Here is a 22,848-nt window from a genome sequence, read left to right on the forward strand (position 1 = left end):
GAAATATTCCAGGCATTTACGTAAAAACTCCAGTTGTACTTTTCGAAAAGCCTTTTCAAAGTCAGCTATGAAACCCAGGCCTGGTTTCCCCGATATTTCATAGTGTTCTATTGTTTCCAGTACTTTCAGTCGAAGTTGGAAATTTACATACACCTTAGCCAAATACATTTAAACTCAGTTTTTCGCAATTCCTGACATTTAATCCAAGTAAAAATTCCCTGTTTTAGGTCAACTTTGTTGTAAGAATGTGAAATGCCAGAATAGTAGAGTAGAGAATTATTTTTTTCAGCTTTTATTTTTTTCATCACATTCCCATTGGGTTAGAAGTTTACATGCACTCATTTAGTTTTTGGTAGCATTGCCTTTAAATTGTTTAACTTGGGTCATTTTGGGTAGCCTTCCACAATAAGTTAGGTGAATTTTGGCCCATTCCTCCTGACAGAGCTGGTTTAACTGAGTCACGTTTGTAGGCCTCCTTGCTCTCACACACTATTTCAGTTCTGCCCACCAATGTTCTATAGGATTGAGGTCAGGGCTTTGTGATGGCCACTCCAATACCTTGACTTCGTTGTCCTTAAGCCATTTTGCCACAACAAGTATGCTTGGGGTCATTGTCCATTTGGAAGACCAAGCTTTAACTGATGTCTTGAGATGTTGCTCCAATATATCCACATAATTTTCCTCTCTCATGATGCCATCTATTTTGTGAAGTGCACTAGTCCCTCCTGCAGCAAAGCACCCCCACAACATGATGCTGCCACCCCTGTGCTTTATGGTTGGGAAGGTGTTCTTCGGCTTGCAAGCATCCCCTTTTTCCTCCAAACATAACGATGGTCATTATGGCCAAACAGTTCTATATTTGTTTTATCAAACCAGAGGACATTTTTCCAAAATGTCCCCATGTGCAGTTGCAAACCATAGTCTGGCTTTTCTATGGCCGTTTTTGAGCAGTGGCTAGTTCCTTGCTTAGCGGCCTTTCATGTTATGTTGATATAGGACTCATTTTTACTGTGGATGTAGATATTTTTGTACCTGTTTCCTCCAGCATCTTCACAAGTTCCTTTGCTGTTCTGGGATTGATTTGCGCTTTTCGTACCGAAGTACGTTCATCTCTAGGAGACCGAATGTGTCTCCTTCCTGAGTGGTATGACGGATGGTGGTCCCATGGTGTTTATTCTTGCGTTCTATTGTTTGTACAAATGAACGTGGTACCTTCAGGCGTTTGTAAATTGCTCCCAAAGATGAACCAGACTTGTGGAGGTCTACAATTTTGTTTCTGAGGTCTTGGCTGATTTCTTTTGATTTTCCCATGATGTCAAGCGAAGAGGCACTGAGTTTGAAGGTAGGCCTTGAAATACATCCACAGGTACACCACCAGTTGACTCAAATTATGTCAATTAGCATATCAGAAGCTTCTAAAGTCATTACATAATTTTCTGGAATTTTCCAAACTGTTTAAAGGCACAGTCAACTTAGTGTATGTAAACTTCTGACCCATTGGAATTGTGAAATAATCTGTCTGTAAACAATTGTTGGAATAATGACTTGTGTCATGCACAAAGTAGGTGTCTGAACTGACTTGCCAAATCTATAGTTTGTTTACAAGAAATGTGTGGAGTGGTTGAAAAACTATTTTTAATGACTCCAACCTAAGTGTATGTAAACTTCCGACTTCAACTGTATATACTAGGCGGTGTCGTCCAAGTCCTACCACACAAGAAGCATAACTGGAGCACCACGTCTAGGTCCAAAACAGCTTCTACCCCCAAGCCATAAGATTGCTGAACAATTTATCAAAAGGCAACCCGGACTATTTGCATTGACCCCACCCATTTTAGTTTTTTACACTGCTGCTACTCGCTAAGCTGTACCCCCGCACATTGACTCGTTACAAGTACCGACTGTATATAGCCTCAGTATTGTTATTTTAATTGTTTTTTTATTTTCATGTTTTACTTTAGCTTATTTAGTCAATATTTTCTTAAATCTATTCTCTTAAAACTGCATTGTTGGTTAAGGGATTTAAAGTAAGCATTTCACGGTAAGGTCTGTTGTATTCGGCGCATGCGACAAATACAATTGATTTGATTTTGTTCTCTAGTCTTTCTATTTCTCATTCATTCACTCTCACCCCCCTCACCCCCTTCTACACAAGCATCCACCTTTCTTCCAGCATCCCACCTCCCTTTTCTCCCCCCTCAGCAGGCCTGTAATGAATGTTTGTCATATCTTTTTGCCCCTCTCTCTTTCTCGCTCTCTACTTATCTCTCTCTTACTGTCTTACTTTATCTCTCCACTCCTCCACTCCCCCTCTTCCCCAGCAGGTCCTAACTCCTCTCTCGTGACCACCTGACCGGCCACCCTCTCTTTCCCTGTCTCTACCCATCTCTCTCTCTCTCCCTCCTCCCACTCATCCCCATTCTCTATTCCTCTCTCTCCATCCTTTCCTCCATTTCTCAGCGAGATTTCTAATGAGTTGTTAGATAGCATATCTCCTTCCCTTACGCAAGCCCTGACCTTTCACACTTTCACTCTCTACCCCAACCATCCCTGCTCACACCTCTCTCTCCCTCCTATAATGAGTTATTGCACACCTCCTTCCCTGACGCGAGTGCTCAACCTCTTGCCATTTCTCTCTCTTGGTTTCTACCATCTCTCTCTCCCTCCTCCCATTTCTGCCTCGCCTCCCTTACTCCCACACCTCTTTCTCTCTCTCTCAGTGGGATTCTAATGAGTTGTAAACTCCTCCTCCACTCGAACGCTCTACTTCTCGACCTCTCTCTCATAAACCCACAGTTCTGTGGCATCGTAAACCTCACAATGACAAAGGCCCTGGTCCTGGAGTGTGGGGCTAGAAAGAGAGGACTGTAACCATGAGAAGACCGTAACCATTGATTTTTTATTTATTTAGCAGATGCTCTTATCCAGAGCGACTTAAAGTAGTGAGTGCATACATTTTCATACTTTTTCATGTTGGGAGGGAGAGAAGGATGGAGGATGAATGCTACAGTTCAGCCAACCAAGGAAAGAGTGTTTACCTCTGGAGAGATGGTGTAACAAGAGGGTGGGGGAGAAGAGAAAAGTGTTTGAATGTACAGAGTGAGGTGAGAAGGTATAAAGAAGAGTTGGGGGAGATGTGAGGGAGTACTCGTCTGTTGTGTTGTAATAGGCAAGGAAGAGAGAGACAAAGGAAATGTGTCTTCGAGTTGAGGGGATCTGTGTTCAGTCTGAACAGAGGTTCCCATTGTCACATTTGCGCTTCATTGTGTGCACGCATGGGTGGCTGAGTGTGTATTTTATTGGATTATGTTTCCTCGAGCGACCTTGTTTTGACCAAAAAATATTTGTTCTCGTAACCCACTTGGTGACTTTGTGAAATTGACTCCAATGTATTAATCTGACAATTATGTTACATTTAAATTCAGAGCTCAAGGGTCTGTGTGCAATTATATGTCATTCAAATTTAATTTCAGAGCACACTGGCTAAGTTTAGCCTCCGTTCTAGGTCGTTGTAACTTGCAACACTCTACTTTATACTTCCTTTTACCCAATTCCAAATCGACCCCCTAAGCATTTCTAATAAATCTGAAAGGGCAAGGTAGTTACTACCATATTTCTAAAACCTGTTCAATCCCTTCATATCTTCACAAAGGTCCAGGGGATAGCTAAGGACCATTTTTAAATTGGAAACCCAAGTAGTGTTCCATAGGCTCAAGATATGATTGAACATTTTGAAACAGACAAGGTACTACCTGAACAACCTTTGCGATATTTGATGATGTCTCGTGTTGTAATTGACTTGTATATCCTCTCTCCTCAGGTAAGATGTTCAAGTCCCTGGACCTGTCGCTGATTGTGGAGTTTATGCTAATGTTCTACAAGGACAAGCCCATTGACTGGCTGCTGGACCACATCATGTGGGTCAAGGTGTGCAACCCAGAGAAGGACGCGGTAAGTGTGGTAACCACTGTCCTAAAATAAGTTTTTCTTAGGTGATTTAAAGGATGTGTTTGTGTGTGTGTCATCAGATCTCAAACCAATTGAACACTTATGGGGGATTCTGGAGTGGTGCCTGAAACGGCGTTTTCCACCACCATCAACAATACACCGAATTATAGAATTTCTCATGGAAGAATGGTGTTCGCATCACAGACACTTGTAGAATCTATGCCAAGGTGCATTGAAGCTGTTTTGGTGGCACATGGTTGCCCATCACCCTATTAAGACACTTTTCCTTTATTTTGCCAGTTACCTGTACAGTCGTGGCCAAAAGTTTTGAGAATGAGACAAATATTAATTCATATTAATGTCAGATGTTACTATGGAATACTGAAGTATAATTACAGGCATTTCATACGTGCAAAGGCTTTTATTGACAAATACATGAAGTTGATGCAAAGAGTCAATATTTACAGTGTTGACCACTCTTTTTTAAATTTTTAAATGTAAACTTTTTTTTACCCCCTTTCTTCTACCCAAATTCGTGGTATCCAATTGGTAGTAGTTACAGTCTTGTCTCATCGCTGCAACTCCCGTACGGACTCGGGTGAGGCGACGGTCGAGAGCCATGCATCCTCCGAAACCCAACCAAACCGCACTGCTTCTTGACACAATGCCCATCCAACCCGGAAGCCAGCTGCACCAATGTGTCGAAGGAAACACCGTACACCTGGCGACCGTGTCAGCATGCACTGTGCCCGGCCCGCCACAGGAGTCGCTAATGCGCGATGAGACAAGGATATCCCTGCCGGCCATGCCCTCCCTAACCCGGAAGACGCTGGGCCAATTGTGCGCCGCTCCATGGGCCTCCCAGTCGCGGCCGGCTGCGACAGAGCCTGGGTTCGAACCCAGAATCTCTGGTGGCACAGTTAAAACTGCAATGCAGCACCAACCGGGAGGACTTAACCCTTCTTTTTCAAGACCTCTGCAATTTGCCCTGGCATGCTGTCAATTAACTTTTGGTCCACATCCTGACTGATGTCAGCCCATTCTTGCATAATCAATGCTTGGAGTTTGTCAGAATTTGTGGGTTTTTGTTTGTCCACCCACCCGCCTTTTGAAGATTGACCACAAGTTCTCAATGGGATTAACGTCTGGGGAGTTTCCTGGCCATGGACCCAAAATATTGATGTTTTGTTCCCCGAGCCACTTAGTTAATACTTTTGCCTTATGGCAAGGTGCTCCATCATGCTGGAAAAGGCATTGTTCGTCACCAAACTGTTCCTGGATGGTTGAGAGAAGTTGCCCTCGGAGGATGTGTTGGTACCATTCTTTATTCATGGCTGCGTTCTTAGGCAAAATTGTGAGTGAGCCCACTCCATTGGCTGAGAAGCAACCCCACACATGAATGCTCTCAGGATGCTTTACTGTTGGCATGACGCAGGACTGATGGTAGCGCGCACCTTGTCTTCTCCGGAAAAGCTTTTTTCCGGATGCCCCAAACAATCAGAAAGAGGATTCATCAGAGAAAATGACTTTACCCCAGAAGTCCAATCCCTGTACCTTTTACAGAATATCAGTCTGTCCCTGATGTTTCTCCTGGAGAGAAGTGGCTTCTTTCCTGCCCTTTACACCAGTCCATCCTCCAAAAGCTTTTACCTCACTGTGCATGAAGATGCACTCACACCTGCCTGCTGCCATTCCTGAGCAAGCTCTGCACTGGTGGTGCCCCAATCCCACAGCTGAATCAACTTGAAGAGACTGTCCTAGCGCTTGCTGGACTTTCTTGGGCGCACTGAAGCCTTCTTCACAACAATTGAACCGCTCTCCTTGAAGTTCTTGATGATCCGATAAATGATTAATTTAGGTGCAATCTCACTGGCAGCAGTATTCTTGCTGCCAGTTGGTCCTTTTGTGGCAGGGTTGAAATGCAGTGGAAATGTTTTTTGGGGATTCAGTTCATTTGCATGGCAAAGAGTGACTTTGCAATTAATTGCAATTCATCTTATCACTCTTCAAAACATTCTGGAGTGTATGCAAATTGCCATCATACAAACTGAGGCAGCAGACTGTGAAAATTAATGTGAACATTTATATTTGTGTCATTCTCAAAACTTTTGGCCACGACTGTACATACACTACATGGCCCAAAATATGTGGACGTCGAACATCTCATTCCAGAATCATGGGCATTAATATGTAGTTGGTCCTTCCCGCTGCAATAACAGCCTCCACTCTTCTGGCAAGGTTTTCCACTAGATGTTGGAAACTTGCTGCGGGGACTTGCTTCCATTCACCCGCGAGCATTAGTGAGGTCGGGCACTGATGTGGCCGAGTAGGCCTGGCTCGCAGTCGGCGTGCCAATTCATCCCAAAGGTGTTTGATGGAGTTCAGATCAGGGCTCTGTGTAGGTCAGTCAAGTTCTTCCACACCCGTCCATTTCTGTATGGACCTCGCTTTGTGCACAGGGGCAATGTCATGTTGAAACAGGAAAAGGCCTTCCCCAAACTGTCGCCACAAAGTTGGAAGCACAGAATCGTCAAGAATGTCATTGTATGCTGGAGTGTTAAGATTTCCCTTCACTGGAATTAAGGAGCCTGAACCATTAAAAACAGCCCCAGACCATTATTCCTCCTCCACAAACTTTACAGTTGGCACTATGCATAATAGGGGCAGGTAGCGTTCTCCTGGCATCCTTCAAACCCAGATTCGTCCTTCGGACTGCCAGATGGTGAAGCGTGATTCATCACTCCAGTGAATGTGTTTCCACTGCTCCAGAGTCCAATGGCGGCGACCTTCACACCACTCCAGCCAACACTTGGCATTGCTAATGGTGATTTTAGGCTTGTGTGCGGCTGCGCGGCCATGGAAACCCATTTCTTGAAGCTCCTGACAAAGTTATTGTGCTGATGTATTTGTATTTATTATTAATCCCCATTAGCTGCTGCCAAGATGTTGCTTCCAGTGGCAGTTGGGAACTCTGTAGTGACTTGTTGCAACTGAAGAAGCATTTTTGCGCTATTCAGCACTCGGCAGTCTCGTTATGTGAGCTTGTGTGGCTTACCACTTCACGGCTGAGCCATTGTTGCTCCTAGACGTTTCCACAATAACAGTACTTAAAGTTGACCGGGGCAGCTCTCGCAGGGCAAAAGTTTGACGAACTGACTGGTTGGAAAGGTGGCATCCTATGATGGTGCCACGTTAAAAGACACAGAGCTCTTCAGTAAGGCCATTCTACTGCTAACGTTTGTCTATGGAGATAGCATGTCTGTGTGCTCGATTTTATACACCTGTCAGTAATGGGTGCAGCTGAAATAGCCGAATCCACTAATTTGAAGGGATATCCACATGCTTTTGGCCATGTAGTGTATAAATACCATGCCTTTCAATTGCACTTGCCAAAATGATCTCAGTCTCAGAAAATTGTGGAACTCCTACACAGTCCTATTCTCTTTCTCTCTCCCTGGTCCTCTCTCTTTCTTTCTTTCTCAACTCTCCCGTCTGCCACACACACAGAAACACTGTGACAGGCAGAAGGCCAACCTGAGGATTCGCTTCAAACCCTCACTCTTCCAGCATGTGGGCACTCACTCCTCCCTGGCCGGAAAGATCCAGAAACTCAAGGTATGTACGTTGCAAGCATTGTGTGTTTCCGTATCCCACTGACAATACATTTTGTATACTCTAGCATCCTTTCACTGTGCTTCAAGTCTCTGTGCACTGCAGTACTGATATACATTTCAAGTCACCACACAGATTCAATATTTTTTACTACAAAGTAAAGAATACTGTGTCTCTGATTGTTAAGATCAGTGGATATCAGCCTGAAGACTGCTACTGCAATCTAACCCAATCAATTCACTATCAATACGCCCAACACTTTCTCAATTTAGAGATTCTCCACCAAGCAGGCCTGGCCTCCACCACTGAAATGAATAGTATTTTATCAGTGCTTACAACTGTCACGCAATGAGTGTGTGAGACACGCATTTGACCATCTTCACACATTTCTCATGCATTGAAAAAAGTAACGCTTTTATTTTCAAATGAATCCAGTGTATATTTAGTGCGTTAACTTTTTTAACTTTTCAACTGTGCCTCCAAATTGTTTTGAAATTGGAGCATATGCACCTGCAGATCTACATCTACATCACGGACATTGTAACTGTTTGTGTGTTTGTGTGTGTGTTTGTGTGTTTGTGTGTGTGTGTGTGTGTGTGTGTGTGTGTGTGTGTGTGTGTGTGTGTGTGTGTGTGTGTGTGTGTGTGTGTGTGTGTGTGTGTGTGTGTGTGTGTGTGTGTGTTGTGTGTGTGTGTGTGTGTGTGTGTGTGTGTGTGTGTGTGTGTGTGTGTGTGTGTGTGTGTGTGTGTGTGTTTTTAAGTCGGAAGTTTACATACACCTTAGCCAAATACATTTTAACTCAGTTTTTCACAATTCCTGACATTTAATCCTAGTAAAAATTCCCTGTTTTAGGTCAGTTAGGATCCCCACTTTATTTTAAGAATGTGAAATGTCAATATAATAGTAGAGAGAATGATTTATTTCAGCTTTTATTCCCATTCGGTCCGAAGTTTACATACAATCAATTAGTATTTGTTAGCGTTGCCTTTAAATTGTTTAAATTGGGTCAAGTGTTTCAGGTAGCCGTCCACAAGCTTCCCACCATAAATTGGGTGAATTTTGGCCCATTCCTCCTGGCAGAGTTGGTGTAACTGAGTCGGGTTTCTAGGCTTCCTTGCTCGCACATGCTTTTTCAGTTCTGCCAACAAATTGTCTATATGATTTGTGGGCTTTGTGATGGCCACTCCAATACCTTGACTTTATTGTCCTAAAGCCATTTTGCCACAACTTTGGAAGTATGCTTGGGGTCATTGTTCATCTGGAAGACCCATTTACGACCAAGCTTTAACTTCGTGACTGATGTCTTGAGATGTTGCTTCAATATATCCACATAATTTTCCTCCCTCACGATGCCATCTATTTTGTGAAGTGCACTAGTCCCTCCTGCAGCAAAGCACCCCCACAACATGATGCTGCCACTACGTGCTTCACGGTTTGGATGGTGTTCTTTGGCCTGCAAGCCTCCCCCTTTGTCCTCCAAACATAACGATGGTCATTATGATCAAACAGTTCTATTTTTGTTTCATCAGACCAGAGGACATTTCTCCAAAATTACAATCTTTGTCCCCATGTGCAGTTGCAAACAGTAGTCTGGCTTTTTTATGGCGGTTTTGGAGCAGTGGCTTCTTCCTTGCTGAGCGGCCTTTCAGGTTATGTCGATACATGACACTTTTATTGTGGATATAAATACTTTTGTGCCTGTTAACTCCAGCATCTTCACAAGGTCCTTTGCTGATGTTCTGGGATTGATTTGCACTTTTCGCACCAAAGTACGGACATTGCAATTTATTGCCCTGGCCACATCTGCAGTCCTCATGCCTCCTTGCAGCATGCCTAAGGCATGTTCACACTGATGAGCAGGGACCCTGGGCATCTTTATTTGGGTGTTTTTCCAGAGTCAGTAGAAAGGCCTCTTTAGTGTCCTAAGTTTTAATAACTGTGACCTTAATTGCCTACCGTCTGTAAGCTGTTAGTGTCTTAACGACCTTTCCACAGGTGCATATTCATTAATTGTTTATGGTTCATTGAACAAGCATGGGAAACAGTGTTTAAACCCTTTACAATGAAGATCTGTGAAGTGAAGAGCTTCATTAAATATTACCTGGCTCTAACCAGAATAGAAAGGGGAGTGGGAGGCCCCGGTGCATAACTGAGCAAGAGGAACAGTACATTAGAGTGTCTAGTTTGAGAAACAGACCAGAACGAATCCTTAACTGAACTTAAATAATACCCGCAAAACACCAGTCTCAATGTTAACAGTGAAGAGGCGACTCTGGGATGCTGGCCTTCGAGGCAGAGTTCCTCTGTTCAGTGTCTGTGTTATCTTAATCTTTTATTTTTATTGGCCAGTCTGAGATATGGCTTTTTCTTTGCAACTCAAAGAAAGAACTCAGCATCCCAGAGTTGCCTCTTCACTGTTAACATTGAGACTGGTGTTTTGCGGGAACTATTTAAGTACCCGCAAAAGCACAAAGTCATTGCATAATGCCATGCAAATGTCAGAATTGCCACAGCAAAATCAAGGATCAAGAAAAATCAAGAACTGTCACGCTCCCAAATATCACGTTAGAATGAATCCCTGTGTCTTTAGCTAACTGCACCCACAAAGTCAGTACGATAGCTTAGTGATAGAAACAATTCCATCTCTCCCCTCTCTGACCCCCCCCTATGGTCTAATGGTTTGCTTCAGGACAAGGACTTTGGAAAGCAGACTCTGCACAAGGGTCACGCCAACCCGCTGGCAGAGGTGACCACCAGCCTAAAGACATACCAGCACTTCACCTTAGAGAAGGCCTACCTGGGAGAGGACTTCTTCTGGGCCTTCACACCCGTGGCTGGAGACTTCATCCGCATCCGTTTCTTCACACCTGTCCGCATCGAGAGGTGTGTGTGCTCTCACATCCTCGGATACACACATACATGGCATGCTTGAATACAGACACATATATGGATACACACACACGTGTGTATGCATGGACATAAACACATACACACATGGGTACGCGCGCACACACACACACACATTTTTGTGCACATACACACACTTCACACATGTCTCAAACTGTCTCTCTCTCTCTCTCTCTCTCCACTGGGCCCATATGAATAATATTTCTTCCCATTACTGTCAGGGCAGATGGTCTATCTACTCTGGACCCCTCTAACTTGCCATGCTGTGGCTCTTTGGTCACCCCTGTTACCTCAGAGGCGCTTTTGGGGGTAGCGAACGGTTCAGGCTACTGTTAGGTACTTGGTGGCACATGTATTTATAGAAAGCAAATGGAGATAGAGATTGAACTTGGTGACTTGCTGGCTGGCTGACGATGATGATAATAATGGTGGATCAATTTGTGTTGAATATCTAATTGACATCCCCCCATTTGTTATCCTCTCTCTTTCTCTCTAGGTATTTCTTCCGGAGCGGGAACATTGAGCACCCAGGGGACAAGCTGTTCAACACCTCTGTGGAGGTGCTGCCTTTTGACGTGAGTCTCGCCACTATTCACCCGATTCATTCCCAGTACATTATCAGTTTCATTTTACGTTACGTACGTAACCTTTATCCCACATATTCTATTTTAATACGAAGCGCGCCACTATAAGCCTGATTCATCTTGCCTCGAGGGGCTGCAGGTAGCCTAGTGGTTATAGCGTTGGTCCAGTAACGGCCACTCCTAGGGAGAGTAGCTGAATTGCTGAACTTTCTCCGTTCATAGACAGTTTGTCTGACCGTGGACTGATGAACAGAACATGCTTTTAGGGATACTTTTGTAACGCTTTCCAGCTTTATGCAAATCAACAATTCTCAATCCTAGGTCTTCTGAGATCTATTTTGTTCGAGGCATGGTTCACATCAGAAAATGCTTCTTGTAAATAGCAAACTGACATTTTGTGAGGTTTTTTTAATAGGGCAAGGGAGCTCTAACCAACATCTCCAATCTCATCTCATTGATTGACTCCAGGTTAGCTGACTCCTGACTCCAATTAGGTTTTTAGAAGTTATTAGCCTAGGGGTTCACATACTTTTTCTTACCACTGTATACAGTACCTGTCAAAAGTTTGGACACACCTACTCATTCCAGGGTTTTTATTTATTTTTACTATTTTCTACTAAATTCCCTGTCTTAGGTCAGTTAGGATCACCACTTTATTTTAAGAATGTGAAATGTCAGAATAATATAGATAATGATTTATTTCAGCTTTAATATCTTGTATCGCATTCCCAGTGGTTCAGAAGTTTACATACACTCAATTAATATTTGGTAGCATTGCCTTTAAATTGTGTAACTTGGGTCAAACGTTTCGGGTAGCCTTCCACAAGCTTCCCACAATAAGTTGGGTGAATTTTGGCTCATTCCTCCTGACAGAGCTGGTGTAACCGACTCAGGTTTGAAGGCCTCCTTGCTCGCACACGCTTTTTCAGTCCAAATTTTCGATGGGATTGAGGTCTGTAAACAATTGTTTGAAAAATTGTCACGGCTGATTTCCTCCTATTCCTCTGAAGAGGTGTAGCAAGGATCGGACCAATACGCAGCGTGGTAGGTGTCCATGTTTTAATAGGGAAAAACTGAACACACTTACAAAATAACAAACGTGGCAAAACCGAAACAGTCCTATCTGGTGCAGAGAACACAGAGACAGGAAACAATCACCCACAAAGTACCCACAGAATATGGCTGCCTAAATATGGTTCCCAATCAGAGACAACGATAGACAGCTGGCTCTTATTGAGAACCAATCTAGGCAACCATAGACATACACTATACCTAGAAAGGAGACAGCCCCATAAATATACAAAAGACCCTAGACAGACAAAAACACATACATCACCCATGTCACACCCTGACCTAACCAAAATAACAAGGAAAACAAAGAATACTAAGGTCAGAGTGTGACAGTACTCCCCCCCCCCCCAAAGGTGCGGACTCCCGGCCGCACACCTAAACCTATAGGGGAGGGTTTGGGTGGGCGTCTGTCCATGGTGGCGGCTCTGGCGCTGAACGTGGACCCCACCACACCATAGTTTTTGTCCTCTTAAGTCTCCTCCTAGGAACGGCGACCCTCGCTGTCAACCTAGGATTGGCAAACCTACAAAATGGCCCCACTGAACTGAGGGGCAGCTCGGGACTGAGGGGCAGCTCGGGACTAAAGGGCAGCTCAGGACTGAGGGGCAGCTCAGGACTGATAGGCAGCTCGGGACTGGCTGACGACTCTGGAAGATCCTGGCTGACTGGCGGCTCTGGCAGATCCTGGCTGACTGGCGGCTCTGGAGGATCCTGTCTGACCCTCCCCTATAGCATGTACTGTATGTGTGTGTGTGTGTATATATATATATATATATATATATATATATATATATATATACACACATACAGTATATGCTTTTTGGTCTTAATTTAATGTTAGGTGTTATGGTTAGCATTTTGGTTAGGGTTAGGCTTAAAATCTGATTTTATGACTTTAGTGGCTGTGCCAGCTAGTGACCACAATGCAGAGCTACCTCCAGAACAAGATTCATGACGAGAAATGCTAACCTGCCTAAGATCCCTCCCAACGTGTTATCCAATCGCATAAAACAGGTTGTTAACCTACTAAGGGGATGGTGCGAGGGTGCTGAAAACATGGATGCCATTAATTTCGACCTGGATCTTTTTTTTATTATATATATATATATATATATATATATATATATATATATATATATATATATTACTTATTAAACAAAAACAATTATCTGAGCAGTAGAAGTATAATTTTTGGGAGCATGCAATGTGGCCCAGTATTTGTATTATTTATTTGATAGTCTTTTTTGCTCATCTTTATCAAGGCTATCAATAATTGTGGACTGTAATTCTCTCAAGTGGAAAGACATATGACGTCAACTTCCATCTTGTTGACAGGAGCACATAAGCCATGTTGAAAGGCGAGCACCCACAGTGTTAAGCCCCAGAGGCTACAGAGAGCGAGAGAGAGGCGAAGAAAAATAGATGAGAAATGACTCAAGACAGAGCAAGGTTCTCTCTCAGAAAAAGAGTGAGAACGAGAATGTTGAGGAGAAAGAAAAAGAGGACTCCCGGGCAGTGGTAATCAGATCTGTCTCCCGCCAGCCACTGTTCGAGAGCTTTCGCTTTAAAATGATATTTCATCCGGCAGGAGGGCTAGGCGAGGCGGGGATTTCAGATTATGCCCTGCAAACCACCGCTCTCCACGACAGATTAATAGCTGGATTTTGCAGAGGCTCGAGCAAGATATTCATCTCCTCCTGTTTCTCCTCCCTCGCTCTCGATCTCGCTTATATCCTTTCTTCTCCTCCCTCCTGCACTCATTCGATCTATACTTCAACCTGATTGTCATTGAGACCCTGTAATGGTGCTAGAGAAAAGGGGGATTTAGGGAAGAGTGCAAATAGGGTGGAGGTGTTGCTGCTTTTGTTGTTGTTCTACAGTATGAGGAAGAATACAGTGCATTCGGAAAGTATTCAGACCCTTGACTTTTTCCACATTTTGTTATGTCACTGATACTGTAAGTATTCAGACCCTTTGCCATGATACTTGAGCTCAGGTGCATCCTGTTTCTATTGACCATCCTTGAGATGTTTCTGCAACTTGATTTGAGTCCACCTGTGGTAAATTAAATTGATGGAATATGATTTGGAAAGGCATACACCGGTCTATATAAGATCCCACAGTTGACGATGCATGTCAGAGCAAAAACCTAACCTTGAGGTCGAAGGAATTGTCCATAGGTCGCCGAGACAGGATTATGTCGAGGCACAGTTTTGGGGAAGGGTACCAAAATATTTCTGCAGCATTGAAGGTCCCCAAGAACACAGTGGCCTCGATCATTCTTAAATGGAAGAAGTTTGGAACCACTAAGACGGTTCCTAGAGCTGGCCGCCTGGCCAAGGGGAGTAATCAGGGGAGAAGGGATTTTGTCAGGGAAGTGACCAAGAATCCATTGGTCACTCTGTGGAGATGGGAGAACCTTCCAGAAGGATAACCACCTCTGTATCACTCTACCAATAAGGCATTTATTGTAGAGTGGCCAGATGGAAGCCACTCTTCAGTAAAAGGTACATGACAGCCCGCTTGGAGTTTGCCAAAAGGCACCTAAAGGACTCTCAGACCATGAGAAAGACCATCACTACGGTGAAGCATGCTAGTGGCAACATCATGCTGTGGGGATGTTTTTCATTGGCAGGGACTGGGAGACTAGTCAGGATCGAGGGAATTATGAACGGAGCAAAGTACAGAGAGATTCTTAATGAAAATCTGCTCCAGAGCGCTCAGGACCTCAGACTGGGAATAAAGTTCACCTTCCAACAGGACAACGACCCTAAGCACACTGCCAAGACAACGCAGGAGTGGCTTCGGGACACGTCTCTGAATGACCTCGAGTGGCCCAGCCAGACCCCGGACTTGAACCCTTGAAAATAACTGTGCAGCGATGCTCACCATCCAACCTTACAGAGCTTGAGAAGAATGGGAGAAACTTCCAAAATACAGGTGTGTCAAGCTTATAGAGTCATACCCAAGAAGACTCTATGCTTTAATTGCTGCCAAACTGTACAAAGTACTGAGTAAACGGTCTGAGTATTTATGTAAATGTGATATTTCCGTTTATAAAAACCTGTTTATGAAAATGTAAAAAGCCTGTCTTTGCTTTTTTCGTTATGGGGTATTGTGTGTAGATTAATGAGGATTTTCTCTTATTTAATCCATTTTTTTTAAAGGCTGTAACTTAACAAAATGTGGAAAAAGTCACTATGTGCTCATGGAAGTGTTGCATGTCTTTAGACCCATGACAAGTTGAAGAGAGAGAGAACCTCGCTGTCAGGTGCAGTTCAACGGTGGATGGGAAATGTAATATTTTGACTACCATAATCACTTGTGTGATCATCCCGCACTGATTTCTATGTAGAGCAACAGAATAGGAAAAACCCCTTCAAAGATCAGCTTATTTTCCATCTTTCCGTCCTCCAGTCCTTTCTCCTTCATTGCTTTAGGTAAACAAGTCAAACAGATACTGTATTAGATTGGATACGACACAGCAGCAACACCAGAGTCCCGCTTCCTTTGTCTCCCTTTACTATGAAGACTCATTGATATCTCTACTCTTTTATTATGTTGTGAAACAGAGAGATCGTAGTTAGGTTGGATCTGAGCTCATGGCTGGTGCTGTGAGGTGAAGAGAGGACAGTAGAGTGGAGTTTGCTGTTGTGAATGCATTGGTTGATGATGTGTAGATTGAAGCTGTGATCCGAGTGCAGATCAGGGTTGCTGCCTGCATCGATCTTGGTGTATTGTGCGTACCTGTATTGTGTTCCTCACACACCTATCTCTGCTCCTACAGAATATCCAGTCTGAGAAAGAGGCGTTGAAAGAGGGGAGAGAGAAAACACCAAAATACCACAGAACAGAGGACGGCTTTATCAGAATAGGTGAGTATTAGTATGAAAAACAGCTTTGCCTGGGTCATGTACGCAAGGAAGGAAAACGTGGATTCGTCCAATCAGAAACATGTTTTTGTTTTCCGTTGCAAAACACTTTGTTACAGTACGTTCTAATGAAAACGTCCCAGCATTCAATTAGCACCATGCTACCGAGGACATGTTTCAATTGATGGTAATTAGCACTGGGTATTTATTTACCAGTGTTAAAAACTAGTACTGCAGACAGGATCACCCAAAGCCAACACTATTCTCCCTGCCAAAATATCCCTCAATGTCTTTCCTTATTGTTTTCATCCATCCATCCATCAATCCTCTCCCCCGTCTAACAAAAACCTTGTGGCAGATACACCAGCAAACAGGGACAGTTCACACAGACTGAGACAGGTCCTGACAAATAACACACACACACACAGGCCTCTGACTGTTGATTTTATTAGGATCCCCATTAGCCAATGGCAATTATCGAGGGCTCCAATGGTACCGATTAGTTGCTGCACAATCTAGCACTTTTACAGGATGATGGGTCAGTGGTAGGAGTGGATAAGGGCTAACTTCACAGTTTTAGTAGACCTTAGGTGCTCTTTCTGAAATTGTATGCAGTGCAAGAAAAGTGTTGCGCCGGTGTGCTTTAAAATGATAGCATTGTGCTCATTTAAGAGAAGGGATGAAATGACATTACAATGTTCATACCATTTTGAAATAGGAAGACGGGTTAACATTTTGTTTAAATATGGTGGGGAAAAGGGTTTGAGGTGAATTCCGTTACAACTGATTCAGTAACAAGTGTTAGATACTTTTATGGTTCCTTCCTTAATTACAGATCTGAGAGGTGTGGATTTGGTCAATGCAATAGGATAGAAACCTTGCTTTCATTACAGCATTATCAAATGACATACAGATGATTGATTCATTAAATTAAGGAAGGAAGTAGGGAAGGAGGAAGCGAGTGAGGATGTATTCTTTCAGTATTTAAGCAGGGGCCCCGAGCCTGTCATTCAAATCTCTGAAACACAGCCACAATGACCTCTTGTTCTCCGCACTAGCTTTTATCCCATTGAATATGAAACTCCTTATGACATTAGGGCTGGGAATTGTCAGGGACCTCATGATACAGTATTATCACAATACTTATAGCGCCTTCATAAAATATTCACACCTCTTGACTTTTTCCACATTTTGTTGTGTTACAAAGTGGGATTAAAATTGGTTGTCAATGAGCGGCACAAAAATACTCTGTCAAAGTAGACGAAACATTATTATAATTGTTATTATTAATTGAAAATAAAAACTAATATTTGGATTAGATAAGAATTTAACCCCCTGAGTCAATATGTGTTATAATCAACTTTGGCAGTGATTACAGCTGTGAGTCTTTCTGGTTAAGTCTCTAAGAGTTTTGCAAACCTGGATTATACAATATTTGCCCATTTATTCTTTTAAAAATTCTTCAAGCTCTGTCAAGTTACTTTTTGATCATTGTTTGACAGCCATTTTCAAGTCTTGTCATAGATTTTCAAACTTATTTAAGTCAAAACTGTAACTGGGACACTCGAGAACATTCAAAGTCATCTTGGTAAGCTACTCCAGTGTATATTTCGTCTTGCGTTTTAGGTTATTGTCCTGCTAAAATGTGGATTTGTCTCCCAGTGTCTGTTGGAAAACACACTTAACCAGGTTTTCCTCTAGGACTTTGCCTGTGCTTAGCTCTATTCCTTTTCTTTTCATAAACAAAAACAACTCCCTAGTCCATGCCATTGACAAGTATACCCATAACATGATGCAGCCACCACCATGCTTGAAAATATGAAGAGTGCTCCTCAGTGATGTTGTTTTGGATTTGCCCCGAACATAACGCTTTCTATTTAGGACACATTTTTTGCTGTTTTACTTTAGTGCCTTATTGCAAACAGGATGCATGTTTTGGAATATTTCTATTCTGTACAGGTGTCCTTTTCACTTTGTCATTTAGCTTAGTATTGTGGAGTAACTACAATGTTGTTGATCCATTCTATCACAGCCATTTAACTCTTTAACGGGTTTAAAATCACCATTGGTGAAATTCCTGAGCGTTTTCCTTCCTCACCGTCGAGTTACGAAGGGCACATTTTCTTTGTAGTGACTGGGTGTATTTATACACCATCCAAAGTGTAATTAATAACTTCACCATGTTCAAAGGAATTTTCAATGTCTGTCTGTTTTTTTGACCCATGTACCAATCAGTGCCTTTTTTTTGCGAGGCATTGGAAAACCTCCCTGGTCTTTGTGGTTGAATCTGTGCTTAAAATGTATTGCTCGACTGAGGGAACTTACAGATACGGTAATTGTATGTGGTGGGTTGAACACCTTTATTGCACACATAGTTAGTCCATGCAACATATTATGTGATTTGTTAATCACATTTTTACGCCTGAAGTTATTTAGGCGTGCCATAACAAAGGTCTTGAATACTTATTGACTCAAGACAAAACATTTCGTAAAAACATAATTCTTACATTATGGAGTATTGTGTGTAGATCAGTGACACAAAAACTACATTTAATACGTTTTAAATTCAAGCAGTAACACATGAAAATGTGGAAAAGTCAAGGGATGTGAAAACCTTCTGAAGACACTGTAGGTGCTGGTACGATATGTGTTGTGATTATCGCAATTCTATGTATTGCAATTCGATGCTGTGTTTTTATTGCACTTTGATATGTTAACCATATTGCTCACTAAATGTCTGCAGCATAGAGATGAGAGCATGAGAAAATTCCTTTTGATCATTTGTGGACAAAAGTGCTGAAAACATTTTCGATCACTATTAAAGGAGATGGAGAACCAGCTATAGGATGAAAAATAACAGAGGTTTGTTGCAGGTAGACTAACTCTGCTTAGAAAAAAAAATAAAAAAATAAATCCAAGTATTGTCTAAAATAATAATGTGAGATGTAACTGTATTGATTTCCCCCTCCCCCCATCCTTATGACATCATATAAATTATTACAAGCGCTCCCACTCTTTCATTATTAGTTCGTGCAGGAATGAATATCAATCTGGCACAGTAGTTCACATTTGGACCAAATTAATTAATTGTGTGATATTGCTATCAAATGTTCATCAGGTTATATTTCTCCCTCCAGCTCCACTCAGTAGAATATTAGCTTTCAGGCGTAGTGTAACCTAAAACACAACTCACTCTATGCTCCCTATGTTTGATTTGATACTCTACGTTGTGGAACTAGATTTATAGGAGAGAGAATTGATTTTGTATAGGTAGCATTTCTGTGGTGGAGCGCAGTGGTGATTTTAGCATGTAAATATTGGTGGGGGAAAAAATAAATAAATGTGGGATGCATGCCAGCAAAGCCAATACACAGCACAACACTAAACAGTACATTAATTGCACTATAACGGTGACAAACGGTTGCCCACAAACTGTTACATAAAGCTGTCCCAACAGCAGAGTCCCAACACCTTACCACTGCTACACCTGGCTATCAGCGGAGCTTGTCTGTCAGCAAAAAAGTTAATTCAGACTAATTTACTGCCTTTAAAAAAAACATAGCTGATATGGCTGACTTACTTAATCAAATGTGGTTTCTAATGACAATTGAGATGTACAAACTATGGCATAAAGGGACGACATGCGGATAAGAGGCAATCCGTGATTCCGATTAAGACATTAAGAGCGAGCTAGGACAGACGTAGTCAATATCACTATTTGTTCAGCACTTTTGAAATGTAAAGCAACAGAATTCAGAACATGGGCCGTTCATTCAGTGTTCTCCCTGTACCAGTCAGAACCACAGGATAAATAAATGGGACATAAAAACAATGAAAGCTCTTACAAAATTCAATGACTACATTTCTCAAAAACAGGTTGTAATCTACATGTGCACCACCAAGTCAGAACAGTATGCCAAAATAGACTAAATTATTAGGGTGAGGCACATGGGCTACTAACAGCTTACTACACAACATATTGTGTAAGTATTACTTTCTTAGTTACAGTATACATTTCTCATTGGCATATTACATAATTTATGCAGCAGCATACAAAACATTTTTGGGCCTTGTGCTGGGCTCACTTGAAAAGGAAGGTGGCACGATGATCCTTTGCGGGCAAATTTTGTCGTCAAAGTGTGTCATTCTGTGGATTTATGGTGCTTTCAAGACAACTGGGAACTCGAGAGAAAAAAAAAGTTGAATCATGATGACATAAGGGATCTTTAAGTCGTAGCTCTAGAAAGAGGCCCGAGTTGAAAGTTCAAAACGTATTTTCCCAGTCGAAGCTCATTTTTCCCAAGTTTCCAGTTGTCTTGAACTCACGAAAATCAAATTTTGCAATTCCGAGTTGTTTTGAGCGTGGCACAAATCATGCTTCATTGACAGCATGGTCAATGTTGAATGTTTATCATTATAAACTCGGAAAAGAGACACGTAATCTTAGACTTGGGACCATACAGCCACTCCACTGAATTGAAGGCTAATGATTGCTTTGCAATGCTTGCAGTTAGCCACTGATTCCTTCCAAACCACTCATTGTTGAATTAGCGATTTCCAACTTGTTGTGTATTGTATGTGCAATGGCCAATGAGCACTAATAAGTTTTATCTATAATTTCTCTTCATATGACAAGGATTAAAAAGGAGTCAGTAGATTGTGGACTTGATTCATGATGATGACTGCTAGCTAAGATTTTGAAAGTATGATGTTGACATTGAACAGTCCAATCAAAGCTACTGTAGATTGTAATTTGATTTGACGTCAATGACCTTGAGCCTTCTTGGATGGGCACTTCTCATGTGGCAGCACCCAAGGGACTTGCATTTTCTAGCTCTACCCTTAGAATTGGCGGTAACGTAGTGTCCCCATGAGTGACAGAACACTGAGCCAATCACAGCGCAACGCTCTGTATTTTCTGCCGGCTTGCCCCATCACCACAAAAAGTACTGAGCTAGGCTGAAACACATGCATTTTGGAGCTGCCTTACTGAAGATAACAAAAAAGAGACCATGTTTGTATGTGGCTTTATTAACTCAATGATATATATATATTGTTTTACATTGTATGACGGGTTGCCACTGGCAGAGCGACAAAGAACTCATAGCAAAGCATGTTATGGTTGTATTTGATACAACCTCTTTGGCTTGAACCAATTGAAATGTCAACACAACATATCTTGACTAACATATCTTGACTCTGTTATAATTTAGGAGTTTGACGTACAAATGCAATACAATGCTGCATCATGACTATGGTGTTTGAGGAAGTCAATAGATTTCCAGCCACAGTCCATTAGTTATATTGGTTTGATATATCGATCCTCTCTCTCTCTGTCCTCTAGGAGTGTTTCATAATGGGATCGCCGAGGGGGAGGTAGACCCCACGTTCGGGCCCCTGGAGGCTCTTCGTCTCTCTGTGATCACAGACTGCCCCGTCTGGGTGATCCTGAGCGAGGTAAGCCGTCCCAGCCCATCACCCGTTCAACACAGAGACTTGGGAGCGTTGTCTCATAAAGAACCGCTTGAATTTTAGTTATCTTAAAGTGATAGCTCACTGAAAAATCTAAGTTGGTCAGATGTTTTCAGGACTCAAAAATGGTCTTATGTCAAGTTTAATCCATTAATCCATTCAAAGCTATCCTTTGATTTTGTTTCAAATGCTATGTCTATTGCACTTCAGATATTCATCAAGAAAGCAGAGTGAACTTCAACACACCGCAGCAATACCTCAGTCATCCGTTTGACCGTTCCGCAGAGGAACAGAGCCTTCACAAGCTATACTCATTCCTTGGCTTTTGGCAATGAGTTTCTCGAGCGCGGTCAGAGTGCGCCATCTTCTGACGCGATCTTGCCATCGCAGGGTACTACTGAGACCGTCAGCCCAATTCACGGTTGACAGACGTCATAGGAAGATCTGCCCAGACGCGAAATCGGAGAACATGCGGTCCCGCGTGGACGACACAGAGACTACGCTGTATTTAGGAAACTGTATTTATGTGTAAATAAAGGTTTATGTTTTAAATAACTGTAATTACACTGGTAATTGTCAAATAGCTGGCGAGATTGCCTCTCCCCTTTTGATGACAATATGACAATAAAATATTGCTGCTTCAGAATCAAGACTTGGCAACACAGTCACCCAGATATGACAAAATTGTGCAACTTCAATATCATTTAATCATGTATGACAAATGTTCCTGGTTTTACCCAAATGTATACATAAAATACCTATGTATGTGGATATAGGCCTAATATGCATATTTATGTAACACAATCATATGAATGATCTCTGTTATGTGTGTTTATGTATATACAGTGAGTGAATGTCCACAAAAGTCAGTCAGAAAAGTAGCCTAGGCTTATACAGTATAGAAGGAAATTGAACTTTAGCTAAAAAGTACATACTTGTCTGTTTGAATAAAATGTATTTATATGGTCAATTCTAAAGCCAGAAGTCAATGTAGGAACACTATGATTATGGTTCGAACATCTGTTTGTTGTTTATTTCATGAACCATCATTGCTTACACCCCCTATCAATTTGCCTTATTGTGACATGGAGTAAACCCGGTTGTTGGGATAAATCAATGTAAGCCATGGCCAGACATGAGCTCCTCTATTGCATTAGCTAGGAAACCAGAAAAGACAGCTGTCTCGATAATACAGGAAACATACTGTATATCTGGCTTCGCTGTTGGATTTGATCCGTCTGCCAAATATCAGATACATGTAGTTAGTTGTATCCAAGGGGCCACTGGAGATACACGTGGCTACAGAGTCATTGTTTGGACTGGTCGGATGTAAGAGAAATATGTAGCTCTAACCAATGCATGAAGAATCATCTTTACTGTCA

The 22,848-nt window shown here is 42.3% G+C and overlaps 1 protein-coding gene across 2 annotated transcripts in view; it reads left to right on the forward strand.

Annotated features, from left to right (window-relative positions):
- mgat4b (alpha-1,3-mannosyl-glycoprotein 4-beta-N-acetylglucosaminyltransferase B) overlaps positions 1-22,436 on the forward strand; it is a 215,805-nt gene extending 193,369 nt beyond the window's left edge. For both annotated transcript variants that reach the window (XM_035744560.2, XM_052488489.1), the window contains exons 9-15: positions 3,821-3,951; positions 7,456-7,563; positions 10,250-10,443; positions 10,964-11,042; positions 15,910-15,997; positions 21,339-21,451; positions 21,677-22,436. In XM_035744560.2, coding sequence (XP_035600453.1) covers positions 3,821-3,951; positions 7,456-7,563; positions 10,250-10,443; positions 10,964-11,042; positions 15,910-15,997; positions 21,339-21,451; positions 21,677-21,700 — 737 coding nt within the window. In that variant the 3' untranslated portion in view covers positions 21,701-22,436. The remainder of the gene's footprint in view (positions 1-3,820; positions 3,952-7,455; positions 7,564-10,249; positions 10,444-10,963; positions 11,043-15,909; positions 15,998-21,338; positions 21,452-21,676) is intronic.
- Positions 22,437-22,848: the final 412 nt, after the last annotated feature.

The sequence above is a fragment of the Oncorhynchus keta genome, chromosome 30 (assembly GCF_023373465.1).
Source record: "Oncorhynchus keta strain PuntledgeMale-10-30-2019 chromosome 30, Oket_V2, whole genome shotgun sequence".
Classification (NCBI taxonomy): domain Eukaryota; kingdom Metazoa; phylum Chordata; class Actinopteri; order Salmoniformes; family Salmonidae; genus Oncorhynchus; species Oncorhynchus keta.